The sequence below is a fragment of the Parambassis ranga genome, chromosome 4 (assembly GCF_900634625.1).
Source record: "Parambassis ranga chromosome 4, fParRan2.1, whole genome shotgun sequence".
NCBI lineage: Eukaryota > Metazoa > Chordata > Actinopteri > Ambassidae > Parambassis > Parambassis ranga.
Genome location: NC_041025.1, coordinates 14,871,383 through 14,895,356, shown reverse-complemented (window position 1 = coordinate 14,895,356; position 23,974 = coordinate 14,871,383). Strand labels below are relative to the sequence as shown.

The 23,974-nt window shown below is 41.2% G+C and overlaps 3 protein-coding genes and 3 non-coding genes across 7 annotated transcripts; 1 reads left to right on the top strand and 5 right to left on the bottom strand.

Annotated features, from left to right (window-relative positions):
- Positions 1-3,301: 3,301 nt before the first annotated feature.
- Positions 3,302-7,415, top strand: b3gnt7 (UDP-GlcNAc:betaGal beta-1,3-N-acetylglucosaminyltransferase 7). The gene is made up of 2 exons (XM_028403456.1): positions 3,302-3,488; positions 4,531-7,415. The coding sequence occupies exon 2, from the start codon at positions 4,532-4,534 to the stop codon at positions 5,777-5,779; it is 1,248 nt and encodes a 415-aa protein (XP_028259257.1). The 5' UTR covers positions 3,302-3,488; position 4,531; the 3' UTR covers positions 5,780-7,415.
- Positions 7,416-10,871: 3,456 nt separating this feature from the next.
- Positions 10,872-17,303, bottom strand: ncl (nucleolin). 2 transcript variants are annotated; one of them, XM_028403454.1, is made up of 16 exons: positions 17,148-17,303; positions 16,008-16,109; positions 15,797-15,908; positions 15,426-15,554; positions 14,880-15,116; positions 14,552-14,680; positions 14,222-14,305; positions 13,929-14,052; positions 13,601-13,737; positions 13,394-13,520; positions 13,182-13,318; positions 12,930-13,065; positions 12,444-12,586; positions 12,124-12,250; positions 11,607-11,872; positions 10,872-11,495 (listed from the first exon to the last, which is right to left on the bottom strand). In XM_028403454.1, exons 1-16 carry the CDS (start codon positions 17,163-17,165, stop codon positions 11,434-11,436), a joined length of 2,070 nt encoding a protein of 689 aa, XP_028259255.1. In that variant the 5' UTR covers positions 17,166-17,303; the 3' UTR covers positions 10,872-11,433. The 2 variants fall into 2 exon arrangements, with proteins under 2 accessions (XP_028259255.1, XP_028259256.1); XM_028403455.1 differs by having other exon boundaries at positions 14,222-14,302.
- On the bottom strand, positions 12,715-12,848 carry LOC114435234 (small nucleolar RNA SNORA75). Its single transcript, XR_003670549.1, has one exon. It is a non-coding gene; the product is annotated as a small nucleolar RNA SNORA75 (small nucleolar RNA).
- Positions 14,120-14,191, bottom strand: LOC114435236 (small nucleolar RNA SNORD82). The gene has a single exon (XR_003670551.1). It is a non-coding gene; the product is annotated as a small nucleolar RNA SNORD82 (small nucleolar RNA).
- On the bottom strand, positions 15,197-15,334 carry LOC114435237 (small nucleolar RNA SNORA57). Its single transcript, XR_003670552.1, has one exon. It is a non-coding gene; the product is annotated as a small nucleolar RNA SNORA57 (small nucleolar RNA).
- Positions 17,304-20,860: 3,557 nt separating the features above from the next.
- nppc (natriuretic peptide C) lies at positions 20,861-23,753 on the bottom strand. Its single transcript, XM_028403458.1, has 3 exons — positions 23,543-23,753; positions 22,273-22,568; positions 20,861-21,209 (listed from the first exon to the last, which is right to left on the bottom strand). Exons 1-2 carry the CDS (start codon positions 23,633-23,635, stop codon positions 22,296-22,298), a joined length of 366 nt encoding a protein of 121 aa, XP_028259259.1. The 5' UTR covers positions 23,636-23,753; the 3' UTR covers positions 20,861-21,209; positions 22,273-22,295.
- Between the last annotated feature and the right edge of the window lie 221 nt (positions 23,754-23,974).

The following is a 23,974-nucleotide window of genomic DNA, read 5'->3' as shown; positions in this document are numbered from 1 at the left end:
TCACAGCTCACAACTTACTTTCTAGCATAAACTCCAAGATAAACGGAGCTGATGAGCAGTGGATTAGGACTGATAGAGTAACGACTGGAAGAACCATTGGGATTGAGGGTGGGTAATGTGGTTAATAGAACTGCTGAGGACAAAGACTTCCCGGAATTTATCAGAAAACTGAAAGGTTGCATCCCCAAATTCTGTTGACGTATTAACCCTTTATTTGTTGATCTTTGGACAATATGTGTGCTGGGATTTCCTGGGAAAACAAGCATTCTCTTGACACATGATTAATCATCTCTGACACCTCACAGCATTTGTCCAGTGATGCAAGCAGGCCATTGCACACAGCAGGAAGCATAATGCAATACCTATATTGCATTATCGCATTAAACACTGATTGGTCTGCCTCCTCTCAGAAACTATTATATGTCTTTTGTGTAGTAAAACACACTCTGGTCCTACAGCACAAAACATATTTAACAACCAACCTGCATGGTGATCTACCAGGTAAGGTGCATTATGCTGGTGAAGTTAGAAGAGGCATTCATCTTCAGCTGCTTATCAATAGCATTAGATGATACATTTTCAAAGTTTATTGCTAAGAGGTATGAATTATTGAGCGTACAGACTGGGCAGCGCCATGTCAGACTAAGGACTGACCAAATGCTGCACTGTCATCTCATCTTGAGGCAGACTTGTTGAGTTTAACATCCTATGTTGATCATTTCTGTTCATTTTTTAAATGATTTAACTAAAAAACTGTACTTTGACACCAATTGTAATTTAGAGTTGCTCAACTGCTAGGAAATGATCCATGTCACATCCTGACACACATGTTTCAGAGAGTCACTGTGCTCACAGAGCTCAGCCAAGATACTCTGATGTCCATCATCGCTTTGCTCCTCTGCAGAGACCAAATCCACAGAGAGGAAAAAAAAAAATCGAAACGGGAAAAAACACCGCCAGCAGGCAACAGGATGCACATGGCCCTGAGAAGGATGGCTGGCTGGATGCAGGAAATGGAGAGAGAAGGAAAGGAAGGAGAGATTTTGGATCACAGCTGTGTTCGGACTGAAAAAAAAATCTGTTTTGAAGTAGAGAGAGAGACATTTTGTTGTTCTTTCCCTAGACCATAAAGAGGTGGAAGGGCACAGTTTGCCACAGCAAAAAGGGTTAAATGCAGCCATGACAGTGACAGCTGTACAATCAGCAGTTCATCGTTTGGTGAAATTAAGAATGAAAAACAAGTTTTTTTTAATATTCAGAAATAAACTGTTCTGTGATTGTTTCATTTAAAATGAATCCAACAAACCTAATGATTCTCAGTAACTGTAACAGGGATGTATGAGTCATGATGAAGAAATGCTCTTATCATAATCACCATCATCATCATTGCATCTTTTATAAGCCATCAAATACATACAATGGTCAGAGACACTGCTCATTAACAGCAGGACTTCCTGTTGGTGTCAGATAGAAATGGTACTTTAGCAGATCACCATAGCCTTGTTGTTTATTTCGACTGTTCTTGGAGACCATTAGCTGCAAATGTCAAACCCAGTGTTATTAAAGGAGATGGTCTGGCCTAAGGACAGTGTCTGATTGCACTCCTCAGCCAGTTCACATTTCTTTAAATCCAGCCATCACTTGAGCAGCATAAGGCCATCCTTTTTATGATTTCTTATACCTTGCTGAAAAATATGTCTCCAAGACTGTTCACTTATAAATGTGAGCAACCAGTGTGCATTCATCCAGAGTTCCAGTCAGTCATGGTGTTGTTTTTTTTTTTTTTTTAAATACTTTAATAAAATACTGAAGCCCTCTACAAGAAGGGCCAGAGCCGTCTCTATTTTCTGAGGAGGCTCCGGTCCTTTAAAATCTGTCGGACTATGCTGAGGATTTTTTATGAGTCTGTGGTTGCCAGTGCCATTTTGTTTGCTGTTGTGTGCTGGGGCAGCAGACTGAAAGCAGCGGACACAAACAGACTCAACAAACTGATCAGAAGGGCCGGGGATGTGGTGGGGGTGGAGCTGGACTCCCTGACAGTAGTGTCAGACAGAAGGATGCTGTCTAAGCTGCAGGGGATCCTGGAGAACAGCTTCCATCCTCTACACCACGTGCTGCTGAAGTGCACCACTGAAGTGCACCACTGCTGAAGTGCACCACTGAGCACCATCAAACTGTACAACACCTCCCTCTGAGATCAGAACACACTGTCTTGTAATCTTATTCATATTGGATTTATTCAGACAAGATTTTACTGCACACAGTACAAGTTGTATTATATATGACTTTAGTCTTCACTTGCCAGGACTTGACTTGAATGTTTATTATTGTTTAGAATTTATTAGGTTTTATTCTTATTTTACACTTACCTTATTTGTATTTCTGTCTTTTTTGAGTATACATGGAGCAACTGGAATGAAAGCAATTTCCCCCTGGGATCAATAAAGTAGTTCTGATTCTGATAATCCGAGAAGGGAATGGGAAATTGCTTAAGGCTGCTGCCAAGCAGTGTCATGGGATCGAACCACCAACCTTCCGGTTATTGGACAACCCTGCTCTACCACTGAGCCACTGCTGCCCCATTAGCATTATGTTCCCCGGTTAGTCCAGAGGGTAAGCAACAATAATGTTACCCGGGCCTGAGGAAGAGACAGGAGACGGAAACGATCATCTTGCTCTAGTCCCTCTGGCTGTCGTGTGCGCGCCCACAAGTTGGCCCACTGGTCCCGGCCATGTGCACGCCGACAGTTGATATGGGCGCTGCCAAGTGGAATCAGCTGTGGACGATCCACTCGGTTCACCGGACGTGCACCCTGGAGAGAGCAGAGAGAGGCACACAGACATACACATAACAAACGAATACCGGCGCGTAACCATTAGTTTATGAGGTAATGGCTGCACACATTAATGCGCACACTTTATAGTCTTCTTATAGATGCTGATTTCTGTTCCAATCAATCCAGTAAGTAAGTAGACGATCTGTTCTACAATGAGCTTAACACTTCCTCATTTTTTTGGATTCTTTATGTTGCTACAACACATTTAACTTATAATATTACAAATAATGTGCATAATGGTGCCAATTTTGCACATGACGCGCACTTTTTAAAAGCAAATATATCTTATAGTAATAACTGTCGACCTTTGAGTGAATATCATGCTCACAGGCCCCTCACTGTTCATTCATCACTCACGTCCTGTGTGTGTGTGTGTCTCTCTCTCCGTGTGTGTGTCTACGTAACGGCGGCCGAGCCCTTAAAAGCGGACCTCAGTGCGTACAGAGCACTCCTCAGCAGCACGGCAGCGCGCACTGAAGAAGTCCGCCGGTCTCACTCTTTGTTGTCTCACGAACTGTGTGGATGAAACGGATTATATTTACCATTTCGTCCAAAAGCTGAAGAGGCAAAAAAGTGAAGCCTCTCCACGACTTTCTGCTGCTTTATTGGTGAATTTATCCAGCACAGATTGTATGAACCAGAAGAGGAAAGGTAAGAGGCATCATTTATTGTATTATAATGTCAGAAATATTCATAACTGTACGCCTTTATTTAGTGGTTCTTTTTTTGTTCGATTTTGTTCGATTGGCTGTTAAAATCTCATTCTTAAGTAGGACTTTCAGTAAAAAAAGAAACATTTTGTGTCCCTGCAAAGCCAAAACTGAAGAAATACTCGGGATAAAAACGCAATCTTATAAATCTGTTTGTTATTTTAACTTGTAAATGAACCAAGTAAAGTACATTTATGCACATTTTAAAGGGCACGAAGTAAATTTTTTAAACAGGAATCTCATAAGGAAGCCAAAACAATTCAGGGAAGATTGCGCGTAATGATGTTACCATCACCATTGTTCCATCTGCTTCTCCAATTTTAACAGTTCAAAATTACTTTGCTACTGTTTTCAGTCTTGCTTTTAGAACACGCGTACACCTTGGTGCTGGTTATGGTGGAGGTGGTGGTGGTGGGGGGTTGGAGGTGAGTGGGAAACAAAACTCTCCTTCAAAGGTAGAGGGGGCCCACATGGGAGTGTCTCCGGGGTCGTGAATGAAACGAGCCCCGGCATGACATGATGGAAATGTGAGAATCTGAAGAACATTCCACATGTTCCTTTAAGAAGGCACTGATACTTCAATAATGAGTGAAATGTGCTCCTTTATAGGATATGTGGAAACATGAGTTTTTTTTCAGCAGAAGGAAACATTGTTAGTGTTTTTGTGTAGACTTCACACAGGCCTCATGGCAAGTTTTGGTTTAATTTTTAACCTGCTGTTTAAATCCTAAAATGTTAATTATATTATAAATGTTGTTGGTAACTTTTAGGTGTGTCAATTTTGATTTAGGACCTGTCACAGTTCAGTGAGGATTTATATACTGTACATAATTACTTCTGAAGAAAAACATCAGATTCCACTGAAGTCTTAAATTATAACCCACAGAGGTGTGTGATTAACCCATTGAACTGAAGGGAGATGAATTCTATCAAGATATAATTATCTGATCGGCATCCTATGATTTGTTTCTTTCTTTCACCAGAATGAACAACCGAGATCGCTGGAAGGTGTATAAGAGGGTGAGTGTCATGTTTTTCCTGGCTGTGGTGGCGCTGACTGTCGTCCAGAGAGGGAGCATCAGCGTTGGGGCTCCCTTCGAACTCGAGAGGCAGGTTCACATGCACCTCTTTCAGGGAGGGGAGCCTCTGGAAGAGAAAAGCAGTGAATCACACCAGGGGATAAAAGGCTTCTGGAAGGCTGACAGACGCCAGGCTCAGTCTAAACCTCGGGCCACCACACAGGAGCCAAGAGTCACTGGGAACAGCAGCCCTAGGACCTGGGATGTAACCAGCACCAACTGCAGCGCCAACCACAATCTCTCAAGCCAGGAGTGGTTCAGAGGTCTGGAGGACCACTTCAAGCAGTTTCTGCTTTATCGGCACTGCCGTTACTTTCCCATGCACCTCAACCATCCGGAGAAGTGCACAGGGGAGATATATTTGCTCATGGTAATTAAATCAGTGGCCACCCAGCATGACCGCAGAGAGGTCATTAGGAAGACCTGGGGTAAAGAGCAGGTGGTGGATGGCAAGAGGATAAAAACCCTCTTCCTTCTCGGTAAGCCATCCAATGAGGCAGAAAAGGCAAACCACCAAAAACTTGTGGAGTATGAAGACTACATCTACGGGGATATTCTCCAGTGGGAGTTCTTAGACAGCTTCTTCAACCTGACGCTGAAGGAGACGCACTTCCTCAAGTGGTTTCACACTTACTGCCCTCACGTGCGCTACGTCTTCAAGGGAGATGACGACGTCTTTGTGAGCGTGGACAACATATTGGAGTTCCTGGGAAGCAGCAGCCATGATAAGAACCTGTTCGTGGGGGATGTGATTTTCAAGGCTAAGCCCATTCGTAAAAAAGACAACAAGTACTACATCCCCCAGGCCTTGTATAACAAGACGCACTACCCTCCATATGCAGGGGGAGGAGGGTTTCTGATGGACGACAACCTGGCAAGGAGGCTTCACTGGGCGGCGGACACCCTGGAACTCTACCCCATTGATGATGTCTTCTTGGGCATGTGCCTGGAGGTGCTTCAGGTCACTCCTATAAAGCACAATGCCTTTAAGACGTTTGGTTTGGTAAAAAATAAGAACAGTAAGTTGAACCGAGAACCTTGCTTCTTCAAGAACATGATTGTGGTGCACAAGCTGCTCCCGTCAGACCTCATGCACATGTGGAATTTGGTCAACAGTGACCTGGTCTGCTCGCAGAAAGTGGAGATCCTATAGCGCCAAGCAGCTGCATCCTTACCTCAGTGGACAAGGAAAGGAACAATACGTAAAAGGGGGAGGCAAACGTCCCTGTAAACTCTCCCTCATGTGGAGAGACAGCAGGACATTGGAATTTGCTGTGTCTGAGCAGTTTTACTCAAAGGCCAAGTAAATTATACAGCACATTTTTAAAAACGTGTGTATTAATTTTGGCAATTTGAAGGGCTCACACCGTCAGCACGCAGATTCAGATTCAGCAGGCGGAGCTGCTGTATCAACGGGCACACAAAGGCAGAAACTCTGTTTGTACACCCTTCTCCGTCACTCCTACATGGCCAACTTTCCTTCTTTCTTCTTGCTTGGAGACAGTGGAGCCTTGTTGCAGTAACCCATTTCGAACGTTTTCATCCCATTAGATGGCCATTATCGGTTGCTATCCCAACTGTTCATATAGCTTCAAGTCTCTGAAAGTAGTTTTTGCTATGTATGTAGTTCTGATTACTGAGGAGGACCAAATCCAGTCTGCTACAACAGTCTGTTAAATGTCATTTTACATGAATAATTTCACTAATATGTGCCAATCCAGTTATTATAACCAACATAGATGTAACCGTCATTTAATCTGCAAATTTCCACACTGCAGGACTAATAACGGATTATGTAATCTTTTGTTTTGTGCACATTCTTACAAATTGTCAATCGGTATCATGAATGTAAGTGGTAGTGTTACACATAGAGACTGTGATTTTCAAATTTTAGTAGCTGTCATGAGGTGTGGATGAAACTAATTTGAAATTATGGGATGAGACAGTGTTGTTATAGCGATTATGCTGATGTGGGACTTAACCGCTCCTCAGAATTGGAATTATATTGTGGCTTACTAGTAGTACAAAGGGCAGTGATAATGGCCATTCAGTGAGCTCGACAAAACCCTGCTGGGGACCAAAACAGCAACAATAGTAAATCCATTAATGTGAATAAAAACTTAAGGTCAGATTTATTGCTAAGACAAAATCATGTTTGATTTAGAGCCACATTGAAAATATAATGAGTGATAGTATTGGTGGAGCTTGGGGTTTGAAAGCCACTGCACATGCTCCTATAGGTTAGAAATGCTGCACATGCTGCAACGGCTCCAAGTCAGAGAAAGAATCAACTCTCTCTACCTCGTCGATTTGGCCGAAAACTCTTATTGTTATCACCTTTTTTATATATATATATATACAACAGTAATGTCCTTTTTCTCACACCTTTGTAGATTTTAAACCACTTTTTCTGTCGTAGAAGTTCTTGCACTCATTGTTTTGGAATGTGACAGACTTGATGTGGACATCTACTGCATGTATACCACTGGAGGCAACAACAACAATAAAACAAAAGTCACATATGCTGTGTGTAGATTTGAAAGTGCTGATATACTTGACATGGTAGAGGGTTTACAACGACACTGTGAACTAAAACTATTTTGCTGGTACGAGTATTGCTGTATTTAAACGTCTTCCATTAAAAGTGTGTGTGTGGGTGTGTGTTTGTGTGTGTGGGTGGGGGGCATATGGTTCTTACATTTAATTTAAAGTAACGGATTAGTGGAATGCAAAGCTGTGGGTATAGTGGGTATTGTTTAAGTCTGGGTGATGTAAATATATGTAAAATAAAGGGGAAAAATATCACTTGTACATACAATGTCATTTGTAAATAAACGTCTTGACAATATGGCTGACTTTGAAAAAAATCTGTCCTAGATTGGCTGTTTTTGTGCTCGGCTGTATCATCATCACACATCTGCGTGTAAATCTACATCAGGTCACACAACAATAGTGCCCTGTGTTGACATGTGAGTATCGGTTACGCAACCAAACAATAATGAAAGCATATATGTTCAAACCAACACTAAAATGATAGAGGAGAACTTTAAATGATATATATTAGGTGTTCGTTTTGTCAGCATCTGCCTGCTTAGTGAAGTGAAGTGTGAAGTGTCCCCCATCAAATATCATTTCACCTGAGCAGATCAGCAGAGAATGATGAGTCTCCTCACTGGTTAGCAGTGAGGAGACTCTATGGAGCTTTTAGTTGGGTCAAAAAAGACAAAAGAGGGCACGCCAAGACAAAAGAAATACCTTCCCGTTGTTCTTTACAAATCTCGTCCGAGACAAAGACAACAGAACCACACAGAAACTGGATCTTGTCTTGTATATTGTGTTTCACAAGGATACACTCGCCCGACAGAGACACAGCTCAAAGTTTATCTCTTTCAACTGTCCCTGTTTGTTCGACACAATGTCGAATGGATATTGAGTCAAACCTATGAAGAATATGAGCTGAATTATCCCCATTGTTTGGGTAGTTGTATCATATACCAGTGTGGTTTATTCAATCTGACCTGACAGACAATGCCCCTGTCATTTACTGTAAATGTTTCTTTTGAGGCCAAGACCACCTGACAAAGCAGCAACACTTCGGTACAGTGAGTTTTGTACTATGAAGATCTTTCAGAAGCAGCTTTAAGCTCATTGCTAACACTGCTTCCATCTTACACACAAACATTAACTCTCAATCATTTTAACTCTTTAAGTCTTGGTACACGAGGATGCACTCAATTTTATGGTTGAAAGTCAGTGTTTTAATAGTTTTTTTTAACTGTGTACTGTATGTATGTTTGAGGCACAAGGAGCAGTCATGCAGACGTGGTCTTAAAAGAGTCAAAGGCTCTGCCAGATGAACTTTTAACACTTTGTGGCCGAGTAAAACTGACCTATCAGGCAGTAGCCAAAAAAGGACTGTAATCTAGTGTAAACTTCCCACTTCTGTGAGGATATTTGGTTCAATGCCTGTACGCAGACAGCCTGCATGTCTGCCTGCAGACCAGGGGGAGGGTTTTATATTTACTGACACTAATTAGTGGAAGCTTTTGATGTCAGCACTATCTGCGGGGTCAACTGGACGGGAAAGCAAGATTTCACACCCGCCGTCCATGGTCTTCAAAGGACTCCAGAAGGACCGTCGTTGACATGAAGATGGGATTGTCTCTTTGCTTAGGCTAAAATTAAAAAGGCCATTCTTCATCCTGCAGTCTGCTGACAAGTAGTACTCCTTCAACCCACAATATTGGTGGAAAGAAGGATGGAAAAATGAAAGAAACATAATTTTACATGAAGACTAAGCAGAAACTGAGTTCTGTTATTACATACTTATAAGGAATGCACCTCTATACGTTAAAACTTGATCATTTTTTGTAGCCAGACACTCGTTATCCTTTCTGCTGGATCCTGTAATATCCAAAGATATGTAAATATCTATGTGTATTTGTGTATATGTGTGTTACTTCCTGGTACACAGAAACAAATCAGTTGGTACTACCATAGAATTTAGTGTCAACAGGTAAATGATCTTATCACCGGAGTCAACATCATGTGACCACCAAGAACAGAATGTTCACTATTGCTAACAGGGTGAAAAGAAGAGCTTTATGGCTGCTCAGAAGAAGGACAGCGTTGTCCCCCCTATATCACAGTAGAAAAAAGGGGGAAAGCACTGTGACTTCATAGTGCATCTGTGCTATAGGACACCATGTATACAACAATGACAAAGATCCTCTGTGGAAGGGTCTCTAAGTGTATACTCCCTTTTAAAGAAGGCCCTATTTAGACCAGCGACTAAACAAATGAGTCGGGTATCGTTTTCTGCCTGATCTCTCCTCCTCCACACATGTGCCATTTACTCAGCATGAGGCTTTATTAAAACCTCTAGCAATGAGCTTAAAGCTGCTTTGAAATTTATTACAGAAACAGTTGCTAAGCTGTGCAAAATGTAAATACAATTGCAAGGCAATTATTTCAAGTTAAGTGCACCCATGTGCTCCACTGTGTTGCATCACCTCAACTCTCAATGCTGTAAAACACGAGAAGCAGTTGATCTGTGTACTAAACTGTGAGGTGCGAATGCCCCGTGCTATTACCTGGGAAGAGAAAAAGCACATAGGTCATCTATGGCTGACATAACGCCACAAGAAAAGCTAGCATGACCTCTGTCACCATTCAAGCCGGGGAGCGACAAATTTCTAAATAGAGTTATTCACTAGTGCCATCATCAGTGCCTCCTGCCCAAGCACCTCCAGGAACAAAGGTCCCTGTTCAGCAGGGCATTGGATGACAGCATGTAGACGCCTGGTAGTGTCACTGACAAGAATGTCCTGCCCAACCTCAGGGTCAGTCTTACCTAACTCATGTATAGACTTTTTGTCCATGTTTTGTATCTATAACCACATTTCTTGTGTAAGTTTGCCTAATGATCAGTTGAGCCGTATTTGCCTTTAGCCGTTTTCTATTGTCCGTGTCAACGCCCACTTTCCTGTTTGTTGAAGCATTTGAATAATCAAATGAAAATCAAATTTGCCTTTTTTTCAAACCTCACCTCCATTTCACAAATAGACTTTGGAAATCTTTGTAGAGATAAAATGATGATTAAGACACTGTGAGAGCCTGTGTTGAAACCAGTTAATGCCACAAGCATACCACAGTAAGATCATTTAGAGCGATTTAGTTAAGCAGCTGGCATAAGCAGGCGTGCCATGTAATGATGGCCAAAGTGCCAAGTCTTTATCTACAGGAGTTTCCCATTTCTAATACCTTCTTGGTATATGTTAAAATAAATTCGATATTCCAAACACAATAATGGGTTCTCTCTATATCGGGTATACTTACTATACAGCATTCTGCAAAAGAAGTCTTTATACTGAAGAAGTTACAATTTTTGGGATCAGTTTTGTGCTTTTGGCGAACAATCATTGACATATTGAATGCCAGCAGAACACCCCTACGTTCAACAGCCTTTTGCACTTCCCAACTTCAATGCAATGAATTTGGCATAAGTAGATTCTGTCTGCACCTGATGCCATCAAAAAGTCAGTAGTAGCAGAGTGTCCCCTGCTGGAAGTCAGCAGCATTTCTGCTCATCTTACAAAAAACACAGATGACCTACACAAAGGTAGAAACAGAAACTAGAAGTAACACCATCTTTCTGTTCCACACTAAATCCTTCTGATTTAGGACTATACAATGACAGACATTTAAAAAATCACCACCTACAAGGTTTTATTCAGACATGAAAATCTTGAGAGATGGGAAAAGTTTAGTCAATGCACTACAAATATTTTATGTTACATAGATTAGAGGGTCTTTCATCTGCAACTCAACTGTGCCCCAAACAAATATGAACATGGATTCAAAAATCAAAATAGGCTCTGCACATTAAAATAAACTTGAAAACTACAGGAAACCAAATGACAAAATAAAAACACATGAAACAAGCGTATTTTTTCTTACAAAAGGTAAAATAAAATACAAACCGTGTAAATGTACACATTTTTCCCCCCGCAAAGTTTTTCCTCCCCAGACCCCACATTCCGTTTAAATCCATCGGAAAAGCGAGTAAGCTAACGAGGGCATGAGGTGCAGGGAGCGCATTTGGGACATTCATTACTCACATGTAAGCTGAAAGGTCAAAAGTACCATTCTGGCACAGAAAGGTATGGAAGATTTCAGGGGTCTAAATAAAGGGCTAAAATGCCCATTGACAGTTAAATATATAACAGTGACGCTTTCTGGAATGTCCAAAAGCTCTGAAGATTGATGAAACCAGAGTCCATTCAAAAGGTAAAATAGACTATATCTTTAGTCATCAAATTTGATTTTCTTCCCCTGGGGTTTGGCTCCAAATCCACCGCCTCTTCCACCTGAAATGGAAAAAAGCAACAAAAATTACGAGCTAGAAATGTCAGAAGAGAAAGTACAAGTTGATGAATTCATTAAACACAGTTGTTTCACTGAATAAGACAATACACTACCTCCAAAACCGCCACGTCCTCCTCCACGTCCTCCAAAACCACCACGGCCTCCCCTGCCACCTCCACGTCCACCAAAGCCACCACGGCCTCCTCTGCCACCTCCACGTCCACCAAAGCCGCCACCTCCTCGACCTCCACGGAAGCCACCTTCACCCTTTGGCCTGGCATAATCCAGCGTCACCCGACTGCCGTCTATCTCGCCACTATCCATGGCTTCTTTGGCCGCTTTACAATCGTCTTCGTTATCAAAGTCGACAAAACCAAAGCTGCAGAGCAAGACAGGTGGAAATTGGTTTACACTGCCACAGGTACTGAACAACCAATATGTTAGCAAGAATGCAACTAGTGTTTCACATCAGACATGGGCAACTTCCCACTAATGGTGAGTTACCGGTTAAACTGCGAGTTTGCTCTACTTCTCATGGAGAATCCGAACACTGTCACTGCTAGACAGAACGGTGGTCATGAGAAGACTAAAGCAGTTTTAACGGAAATATTTTCACATCTCCAAACGTACCCTTTTGATGACCCTGTCTCTCTATCGGTTACAATCCTGGCGGCCACAGCGGCCTCAAAGGAATCCTTGAGGGTCTGGTCTGTGGTGTCCTCAGACAGACCTTTTACAAACAGAGTTTTTGTTGGACCTGAAAGAGGAGAACCATTATTAAAAATCAAGCAAAAATAACTGTTGTGCGACATTTATAAATGATACACAGACCAAATCAGGACTTGACTATCGTAAAATCTTCACAGAGTTTCAGGAGATCAAGTTGTCATCATATTTGGTCAACTTAAGTTTGGATAAAGTCTGAGCAGTGGCCAAGACCAAAGACATACCTGAGTTTCCTCTGCCACCATCTCTTCCGGCGGCGTTCTGGCTGTACTCCAGTCGTATTGACCGGCCTTCAATGTCTGTGTTGTTCAGGTTGTCCAGTGCTTCCTTGGCATCATCTGTACTCTCGAATTCTACAAAAGCAAAACTAACAAGAGAAGCAAAACATTAGGAAAAGGACACAAATTATGAACTGACCTCAAAAATCAAAACTAATTTTGAAAAGTTTGTCCTACAATAAAACATGCAGTTTTTGTCACTGTGAAAAGAAATTTCACTTGTTGCACAGCAGACATAGGCAATGCCAATATGCAAATATGGCAGGCCTGTTCTAACTGAGCATTAGCTCTGCTTCTCGTGCGAATCCATACAGAATCATGGGTAAGATTAAGAGGAGCTCATGAGAAGGTATCCATGATTTGAGTTTCTCATTTGTCATTTGTTATGCATGAAGAGTTACAAATATGTCTAACATTGTCGCAACCACTTACCCTTTAGGTCTGCCGTCTTTCTGTGGGATCCTTATAGAGACAGCCTTCTCAAATGTGGATTGTAGCACTTCCTCAGTGGCACTGAAGGAAAGATTATTCACTACAAGTGTTTTACTGCTTGCTCCTGCACCTGCACCTACAGGGACAGAAGAAAAAGGAAGACTGGTTAAACACAGGGCATTTTCTTTGGGCCTCTTGATCATAATTGATCGGTCAAACACAGCTTTATTTGAGACTTATAAAATGTTTTACCTGACACCTTGGCTCCTTTCTGGCTTTTTTCTCCAACATAATCAACAATGATGGACCTCCCCTGTAAGTCAGCTCCCTGTGCCTCCTCCAGCATCTTCTCTGCTTCAGCCTCAGTTTTGAACTCAATGTAGGCAATGCTGTCAAGAGGAAAGACCATGAATACCATGACTCAAGCCAAAATGGCTTCCTGTTACTGTGTGCGTGTGACTTACCCTCTGTTTGAACCGTTCTGGCCTTGAGGTAACCGAATGTCAACGGCCTCTTCAAAGATCTCCTTGAGATCATCAGTCGTTGCAGAGAATGGAAGGTTTTTTACAAAGAGTGTCCGTGCATCTCTCTCTGTGGGACATATGTCACAGTCAGCATATGTATCGAAACAGCATCTTCTGAAAACTCCCAACGTTGACAAAGACATTTACCTTTCTTGCCCTCCTGTGCGTTTTCTTTGCTTCGGGCCTTGTCCAACTTCACTTCCTGACCCATGACCTTTTTACCGTTGAGTTCCAGTGCTTTCTGCATGTCTTCCTCAGAGGCAAAGTCAACATAGCCAAATTTCCTGTTGAGGCAAGTCACACAGACATTACTGCTTCTACTACTTCTGCCTTGTGCTGCATCTACTTTTATTTCTAAATGACCTGAGACTACATAGGCCAATGTATTTTTGAAGGTTTTTTAAGATGCACATCCCTCAAACTATAACTGTGATGCTCAACTGCCTTAAGTAAAAATAACTTGTCTAGTGCTTACTTGGAGCCTCCTAACCGGACATCAACAATTTCAAGGCTGTTTTTGGAGAAGAATTTCCTCAGTGCTGTTTTGATCTCCTCAAAGTCCTTGTTGGAGTTCAGGTTTCCAATAAACAGGCAGAACCCTGAAAAACACAAGCACATTTGATGTGTTATTGTGAAGAACCTGATTCATTATAGTAGTCGATCCAGACAGTTTCAGGATAACTAAAGGTGACATCACACATCAGTATTAAGTCCCTTGTTGATCATCATTAAAATGCTAAAATCTGATGAATGAGGACCAATTCTTACCTTCTCCATCTGATTTTGCTTTTTTGGCAGGAGGTGTGGTCTTAGTCTCTCCCTTCCGCTTTCCAGGTGTCACTGGGGCTTCTGCTAAGAACGAGGAATTTTTAACTCATGTGCCATCTGAAGCATGCTGCTGCATAGAAAGCTTTCTATAAATGAGTACAACATTCAGTATGTGTACTTGTAGTATTTTGGAATTAGATTACTGCCCATAGTTCATTTTAAACTTTTTCACCTCATGACATTATAGAATCTGCTCTCACATTTTCATTAGACTTAATGACCAAAAATGACTTAAGTTAGAAAACACATAAATGATGTTAATCAACTCACCTTCTTCCTCATCGTCTTCTTCATCTTCATCCTCCTCATCCTCTGACTCCTCCTTGGCCTTCACCATGCCTGCTTTCTTTGCTTTAGTGGCTGTGGGGGCAGGGGTGGTGTCCATCTCTTCCTCAGAGTCTGCAAAGCAGAAATCAAACAATGCTTAAAACTGTTTGATGATACGATTTAAACATGTGGCCACATGCATCACCTGGGTCAGATATATAAAAAGGTGACATCATACATGATCAGTATTAAGTCCCTTATTGATCATCATAAAGTTCTGAACATAGCTTTCATAGTCTGTGACTCCAGCTGTGACAATTGTGTGCCTTACCATCCTCATCGTCATCATCATCATCATCATCAGAGGACTCCTTAGCCGCCATCTTTGCAGCCGGCTTAGCTGCTGGTTTAGCTGGGGTTGCCTTCTTGGGAGCCGGGGCCTCTTCTTCTGAATCATCATCGTCATCAGACTCCTGTGCAGCCTTGGCCTTTGCTGGGGGCTTGGCAGCAGGCTTAGCAGCAGGTTTGGCAGCTTTCTTCGGTGGTGGGGCCTCTTCTTCTGACTCATCTAGACAGTAAACATGAAAATCTAAAATTTTAGTCACAGGAATAAGATAATTTCTGTAGAGCTCAAAAGACAAAACTCCAAAGTGTAACAGCGTTTGAGGATAGAACCGGCAGACGATAACACACACCGGCACCGAAGACATAGCGCTGCATTTACTTTTCCTCCGTACATTACACACATGAGTACTAAACAACTACATGTATGCCAAGAAATGGAGGTTGTGTAGCAGTTTGTGTGGAATAACAAGCAATGTAGTAATTACACAAAAAAACATTTTTATTTCTGTAAGTAATACTGCAAAGGATTTACCGTCATCTTCGTCGTCATCATCAGATTCCTCTGCCTTGGCGGGTGCTGCCTTGGCTGGTGCAGGTTTGGCCGGTGTTGCCTTTGCAGGTGCCTTCTTTGGTGGTGGGGCTTCCTCTTCAGACTCCTCCTCTATAGGTGATTATCAAATTATGAGACATTGTTATACAAAAATAGACAACATTTGACAAATCCCTAAAACTTTTCACATAACTTCCTGCTCATCATTTCAAAATTTGCATCAGCCAACTCTGCAGTGTAAAGAAAGCAAACTTGCAGATCTATAGCATTTTCAGATGTTTAGTTTCATTTATTTTAAATAACACTCACCACCTGGGGGGAAACTAAAGACATGCAAATGTACAAAAGCTCACCAGAATCATCCTCATCATCGTCGTCATCCTCACTTTCTGCCTTCTTGGCAGGAACACCATTCTTTGCAGCTTTAACTGGTGCGGCTTTTTTCACCACTTTGGGTGGAGGAGTCTGCAATATATAAGAAAAATTTTTACATTAGGCAAACATTACAAAACAAAATTTTACACTTAAATACTGGAATTAAAAAAAAATTCCACAGCTATATACCTCTTCTTCCTCATCACTGCTGTCTTCTTCACTAGATTCCTCCTCTACTTGTTTAGGAGGTGGAGGAGCCTTTTTCTTCTGAGTAGCTTGATTATTTGCTGCCTGCAAAAAAAGATAAAAATTCAAATTTAGACAGAAATAAAACACCCTGCTTGCCTTAGCAAGAGCATAGGATTACCTATATAGAGGGGATCATGGTACAGCATGCACCTGGTGGCAGCATGATTGCTGACATGGGGTTTTTTTCCACCATGTGGGTCTTTTAAAAAAGGCTAAAAAAGGACATCTTCCAACAAAATTGACGTATATATATTATCAAATAATCCAGTTAATGTCATCGTTTAATGTCAGCTGCTTGCCTCTTGCGTGTGGGGCAATTCTTTTTCGCGGTTTCGATATTTTGCCTCGTGTGTCAGTCCGAGCAGGCGCAGAACCCACGTGGAGCTCAAGAGGTCGACCAGCTAGCACGTTGGCTAATTTTACTAATCGTCGACAAACTTTTTTTAAACTATACCAAGCAGCTACCAGCTAAACATATTGAATGATCCTTTGTACAACCCGCTCTACGACTGTTACGAAAAGGAAACACGTCGAAGCATAATTAATTCATCAAACCTATATAAGCGTGTCTGGCGTATGTAACTACCATGCTAATGCTAACAGTGAAACATGCGTACACACGGTATCGATTTATTCATAATCCTCTGCATGCATTATAACACTTGGCGTGTTTGTGCGACTTTTTTCCGTCTTATTTTTTTATATACCTATGAACTCCACGCCAAATCGAGGACGCGCATGAATGCCATCTTAGGTGTTAGCGTTAGTAGGCCTGAAAAACGACGGCACGGAACAAACATGGCTGAACTCGGCCGAGAAGAAACCGTTCTCGTACGAGAGCAATTCCACCATGCTTTCTCGACAAATCACGTTTGTAAATAAAAAAAAGTCTCAATTTTACAAAAATTCTCGCAAAGCATTTATTGCAGCATATGAAGAGACATTTACTCACAGAGTCGGTTTCCCTTTTTTTCTTACAAACGCAGCAACTTCTGCGTAGAGGCCTCGTGCGTAAACACAGCCTTAAATCTTAAATCACAAACGCACACACAATTTAAGGAACAAATCGCCTGGTCTTACCTTTGCCAACTTAACCATGATGCTGCTGTTGTTGTGTGTTTCAAAGAAACACAAAAAGGTGGACGTTTAAAGACAAGTCTGAAAATCGGCTGTAGATGCACGTGGCTCTGCCTACTCGGTGGGACGTAAGACAGGAAAGACAGACACGGCGAAGACGCGCTCCTTACTCTCCTGTTCTGCGCGCACACGCCGACCCGCCCACATGACTCTGTCTACCAATCACAAGTTCCCTTTGGCGCGTTGTGCCCGCGCTTCGCCTACACGTACAGAAAACGTTGAATTATTTTTTGCAAAGCACAAATGCTTTTTTAAAAACCTAATAAATACATTGAAAATAAAAAAAAGAAATATCACATTTCGATTTTTAAATCATTATCAATCGTTTTTATCAATCGTTAAGCGTTTATTTATTGATTTCGCATGGAAATTTCAATTTTAATCGAAAAAAGAAATGGTGACGATTTCTCAAACTCAGCAACATAAGTTTCATTGTAACAGTACAAAGTGTCTTTGTATCGTATGCAGCTGTTTATATTATATGTACGAGTACGACCCACGTGGTTGGGGCCAGTTGTCAAAAACCAGCCACATGTAGCACGTGCTACCCACTGTATGATCACGGAAATCCACCATAGGACCGTGTACAGACGCAGATTCCACGCAGCTTTCCATGTGCAGATAATTTTACAAACCATAAACTGCAGCATGATACAATGTCTGAAAGGCTGTAGCAAAAGTACCACACAACTAAGATACAATAAAACTTTATATTAATAATAAAAAACAAAAAGGTTGAAAAATAATAAACTATTGCTCTTGCAGTATGTTTAAATATATACAAATTGATGGGACATATTGTATTAGTATTGCATGAAAAAACTAGATAATTTGTTGCAGGAAATTGTCAATTATATAATATAACATAATTGCAATAATATAATAATATTTTAAACAGTTGATCAGTTTATTCCTCTTGACCATGAACAGCACATCTGAGTAATTAACTCTCAACACCACACAGAGGCAGCATTGCATTTTACATTCCTCTCTCACTCCTGGAAGCATCCATGAAATCAGGCCACCCAGACTTTGATTACTGAGAGTGTATGTTGGTTTGTTTGCTACCTTTCATTGTGTGTTTTTCTTCTTGCATCTGCTGTTGTCTGACTTGGAACCCTAAGTCCTTCAGTATAGCTGAAATGCCTTCGAGCAAAGCATGTAATCAATCAATTCCTCAGTGGCACCAGAAGTCTTCTGATATCTTCTGTGTAAGCATTTGTACTGTATAAAAACATGGATAACTGATCCTTATGTATTCTTCCTGTGACTTTATATCATGTGAACACTTTCACTGATTTACGAAGCATTTTAGAATAATTTTAAAATGTGTTTTAGGAAGGACTCTTGTGTTAGCATGGCTCTATATTCACAGGGTTCTCATCACCACCTTGACCAAAACAGATTATTTTAGGTCAGACAGGAGCTTATTGATCATGTAGAAATGCATTATTCCTGGGCAAGCACTCAAAAATGCACAGGAGTTATAACTTTGTGTGAAAACACACAGGGGTAAATCTTTCCTAAAATACAAATACTCATTGCTAGAGTTTGCATCACTGCTAATGGCTTAAAACTAGAAGAAAAAAATCTTGAGTGCTGCTATTAATTGCTGTGGTTGTAAGTTTAAATGAATGCAGAGAGCTGACAAATTTATAGAAACATAGGGCAGTGCAGTGCTCTCCCTCTCCCTCTCTCTCTCTTATGAGGGATATGTCACAATCTGCTGATATGCTCTTCTTTCTGTGGGTCAACTCTTTCCCAACCATGAGGACAACCTGTAATGAACAGTGATGAATGATAAATGGTCACCACACTCAGGCTTTGTTAAGTCTTGAATTGCCCCCCAGGGGAAAAATAAAGTTCTTTGGTTGATTGATTGATTGATTGATTGATTCATTCATTCATTCATTTGTGTTCAACAGTGATTCTGTGATTTGGCTACCAGCTACTGTATCTGTGCATGTTGTACTAGGTGATAGATAGGTTGATAGTCTAAAGGTGAATAGTAAACACTTAAGTGCTTACCACACATGCAGGATGTCTATGAGGACATATGAGGTAAGTAGCTCCTTCTTACAGCAAGGTGAAGACACGGGCTGCTGAAATCTTACTGCAGAAAAATAAATATTGTGATGATAGATTGAGTCCTTATCTAGCATCCTCAGAATGCTGCTTCCTCTCCAAATTGAAGAAAGAGGTCAGTAGCATCTTTTTGTGGTGATGATGATGATGATACCATTACTGCTGTGAAGAGTTCTACAAAGAAGGGATCCATAAGATCCAGGTCTAAGTATGTAAATGTAAGCGGTGTCTATAAAATTGACTCCTTCTACCTCTTGCCACATTTATATACAAGCCTTCCACCTTTAGCCAATTTAGCCAGGCTCCATAACAACTCATCAGACAAGAAGATAAAGCCTCATGGATAGAAGCTGCAGTATGATGGGATGCTTTGTGTTTTTGCAACAGGTGCCCCTTCTAGTTCTGTGTTTCCCTTAGCTCTATACTGACCTCTTGTGTGTGAGTACATTTGTGCAAGACCTCATGACCGGGCACATACTAGCACTGTGAAAGTGTTTTAGAAGCATATAGTTATACATTTGTATTAATGTGCAGGGCTTAAAAAACTGACTGAATTCTCCCTCCACCTTCTGGATTATTATAACACAAGAGTGTAGAATAACTAGTTTCAGAAGCTTCATTCACATTTTCCTCATAAACACATTTTTATAGCCTTTCTTTGAGACATTTCCACCAAATATTCACGTGTTGCTTTTTGTCCTTTGCTGTTCCCTCTGTCACACCTTTTACTTTGCAAACTCTGCTTTCAGATTAAGAGCAATATAAATAATGATATGCATCATTATTTCTATTATTATTATTATCTTTGTCATGTAACTTGAGGATGTGGCATTAAAAGGCTTCATTTGGAGCCAAGTACCAGGAGTTGAAATTGCAACAAAAACCATTAGTAGCTACTTTATCTCCTCTGAAGCTTTACATGCCTGCTTTTGAGGCGTTTGCACCGTGACATTTTTACAGTTAGTAATTAAAATGATTGGTAATATGGAATATTGCTAGCCAGTAAAATTGCTTTAGGTCACAATGTGAATTTTCAATAGTACAAGATCATATTTTCCCTTTCTTTTCCCTGCAAAAACTCATTTACTTCCAAAGAAGCCTGTACCATGTTGTTTAAAAAAAGCTTAGACTTTAAAAAAGGCACCAAATGAGGCTTTGATGAGTTCATTCATACATCTCTAACTCTGACTGTAGAGCTTGAATGGAGGCAAAATAGAGGAACCCCCTAACTTATCCTTATCCTGAATGAATATGTCTGAGCAGTGCATCCCTCTCTCTTGCTTTTTGAACATTTTGATCCACTTCCTGTCATTTAAACCCATTTAGTGAAACAACAACACCCACACAGAGATAATATGTGTTAAGTGCACATGGAATGTTCTTGTTTTTATCATTTTTGGAAACATTTACAACTATTTGAGACAAAAGAAAAAAAAATGTAACAAACAGAATTGACCTGCAGTTTGCATCCATTTTCAAAATGTTACATAAATAAAACTCATATTTATAAATATCTCTTTTATAAACATATAAATAGTTTTTTTAAACATAAATACATTTATGCAGGGGGAAGATGAAGTACATGAATGTACAGCAGCAGCAGCAGCAGCAGCAACAATTTACAGCCTTGCGGTTTGTAGTTTTTACACCATTGTCCGCCATGTTGTAGAATGCATCTGTGTTTGTATCTGTTGACCATTTTGTATGGTATACATATATGTGAATATGTATAGATACCTGCATATTTTTTTCATATATATGTATATATTTATATGAGGACTTTGTAGCATTGTCATCCCAGTCTTTGTTTATGCTGGTCGTGGTGACTTTCGTACCGAAAATCTATCACTTTTTCTTTTTTTTTCCTCCTCAGGTGAGAACAAACTCAGCTTTTGTTGTCCAAACCTATCGTCCAGAGATCTAGAGGGAAAAAGAGGAAAACAGGAAAAGAAAAGATCAGCGTGAGATTTCAGAGACAGCTTAATCAACAGAGGTATTCATCTGTCTTTCATCTTTCTGGGAATGTCTAAATTAGTGTGTTACATGCTCAGTAAACCACTGAAGAACACATATCTAACACAAACCTCCACATTTATGGGTGTCAGCCGATGAAAAACATTCATGTTAGTCACAAACTATCCCTCCCATCAGGAGTTCACAGTTTACCACAACCACAAAAAAGGCCCCAAGCCTCAGGACTAATTGTGTGTCACCTATAGCTTCCTCATTACTTCACACAGCCCCTTTGTTGTTTTTTGTCCACAACACTTTAGGGTAAAATAGAAAATGGGTTTCCCAGAAAGATCCCACAGGGTGCTGTGTTTTCATGTCTGCATCCACACTTCCTTCCTCCATCTCACCCTGCCCTCTTTTATTTCTTAAACATGACATATCATTTGAGTTTTTCAAGCTGAAGCAGATGGGATGATTCACAATAATGCGCATAGGAGTGGACTTCCTTAAAGCTCGACAGTTTCCCATATGTCAATTAAAGTGGGCTTTCCTGCTGTCTTAAAGGGATTCCGGGAGGGAACTCTGCTTGAGGTCAAGGAGCATCATCAGTTTGAGTCTCCCTTCCGGCAGACTGACGTATCTCAAGTGTCAGCTTTTCTGATAATGAAAAGTCAAGCAGACACATGGAGTTGAATGTGACTTATCAGGCCTCCATCAAGTTGACCTAACAAACACATTTGAATTTATCAGCAGCTGCCCAGCCTCTATGCTTCTATTGTCATCCCTGACACACAATAGTGAATGTGAAGTACACACTGAGCTGGAGCAGTGGCTGTGACCTTTGATAGAACAGAAAGCTTTATCTTGTCTTTTAAAGCCAAAGATGTAAATCTGATGCTCCCTATGCCTTTTCTCATTTTGTGTAGCTATCCTCCCTTGCCACCGTCCATCCATCCTCTTGCAAAATCTTGTTTTTCTTCTGAGCGTAATTAACATAAAAAGTGGAGATGTGACATCAAAGTCCACTCACCGTCGCAGCGCTGCAGCCCATCCCTAGCAACCCATGCCGCTGATGGTTCCTATCCTGTCCATCTTATGACCGAAGCAGCCACTCCGCGCCGTGGAGCCCCCTTTCTTGTTTCCGGATTTGTGTCTCCTCGTTGCGGGTTGGTCGTTAAGGAGACGTGCCCACATCCCTCTGGCCCGGGTGTCCATCCGTAAATCTCGAAGTAACCGTATCCGAGAGCGCACAGCGTCTAGCCGCCTCTCCCTCTCCTCCGACTCCAGAAACTCTGCCAGCTCCTCGCCCAGCAAACTTCTAAGAGACTGAAAGACAAGATAGATGAAATACATAAACGATGCCTCACATGGGGATATACATTGTGCAAAGAGGTATGTTTTGGATAAATCACACGTATACTGGTTGTTTAAGCAGAGCAGTTGTCTGTAAATGTCTGAGGCAAAACTAAGATTGGTAATATATAGGCACTTTCAAGCGTCATAAACCAAAAGGGTAATGTTTTGCAAGTTTTACGCACAGCACTACAGAATTCACTGAGGTGGGTAGCGGTCTGTTAAAAACTAATGTGGAATAGTCTCATTAGGCTATAAAACAATTCCACGTTTCCAGCGAGCCCCTAATTTTATTCCTACTGTGTGACACTTCGTCCCTGCGGAACAGTCATTTAAGACAGGTGCCTGCAGCCCGCTCCTCTGGTCTGAGCGCACACTGTGGCATCAACTTCCAGCTCTCCAAAATTCAAGCCCACTAAACTAAAACACTCATTCCCTGTGTGAGTGTTAGTCAGCGCGTTCTGTGGCTAAATTTACGCACGAATCAGCTTAGTTTGTAACGAGCTGGCCAGAAACAATCAATGGCAAATTTATGCTGATGGCCATGCAAACCAGCGAAGAGCTTAAAATCTCATAAATTTGGTGCTTTCCTCCTGATCTGTTTAATTCTTTTTGGGATCTTAAACGCGCCAAACAAAAGACGTTGGAGGGACAGTCAGAACTTTACATCACTAAATATAAAAGAATTATCTTTGTAAAACAAATAGAAAGGGGGAAAAATAATCATTTTGTGGGAACTTTTAGAGTCCAACTTTGGAAAAATAGTCTTTGCTGAATTGCAAAACATAACTGAAATTATGAAATATGATGCGTAAAACAACAGTCTTGGGCGCCTGAACCACAGAACAGCTGTTCACTCTTGAAAACCAAAATTCAGCTTCCAACAGCGCGAATCAAATGAACTGTTTTAGTTCTTAGTATTTGGGATATAAGTGACTTCTTCTTACCTTTTGCTGCGTTTGAGATAAAGGTTTTGCGCCCATCCTTACTGAAAGCAGGGTGACCATAAGTCCACACGCAACCAAATACGACAAGTTCATTTTGACAAGTCTTCTCTCAGGGATTCCTCTGCGCTAAAGTTCAGAAAGAAGGACGGTAGCTTCAGCCAATCAGCTGTTAAACATAAGAGGCTTGAGTCCGTCCTTTACTCCAAAGCTCCTCCGGTGCTCCTCTAACTCTGCGTATTAGTCCTCACCGCTTTATAGCCAGCCTATGGTGATGTCATTACAACCTGCGTAATGGTCCTCCTTCTCGCCAATTCCCTGTTTTCGCTACCTGCCTCTGTGCACGTCAAGCCAGGGTTTAATTAAATGACACAAGTTCTGGTCACCAGGAGCTTTGGAGGAAATGATATAGGCTATAAGCTATCAAAAAACAGT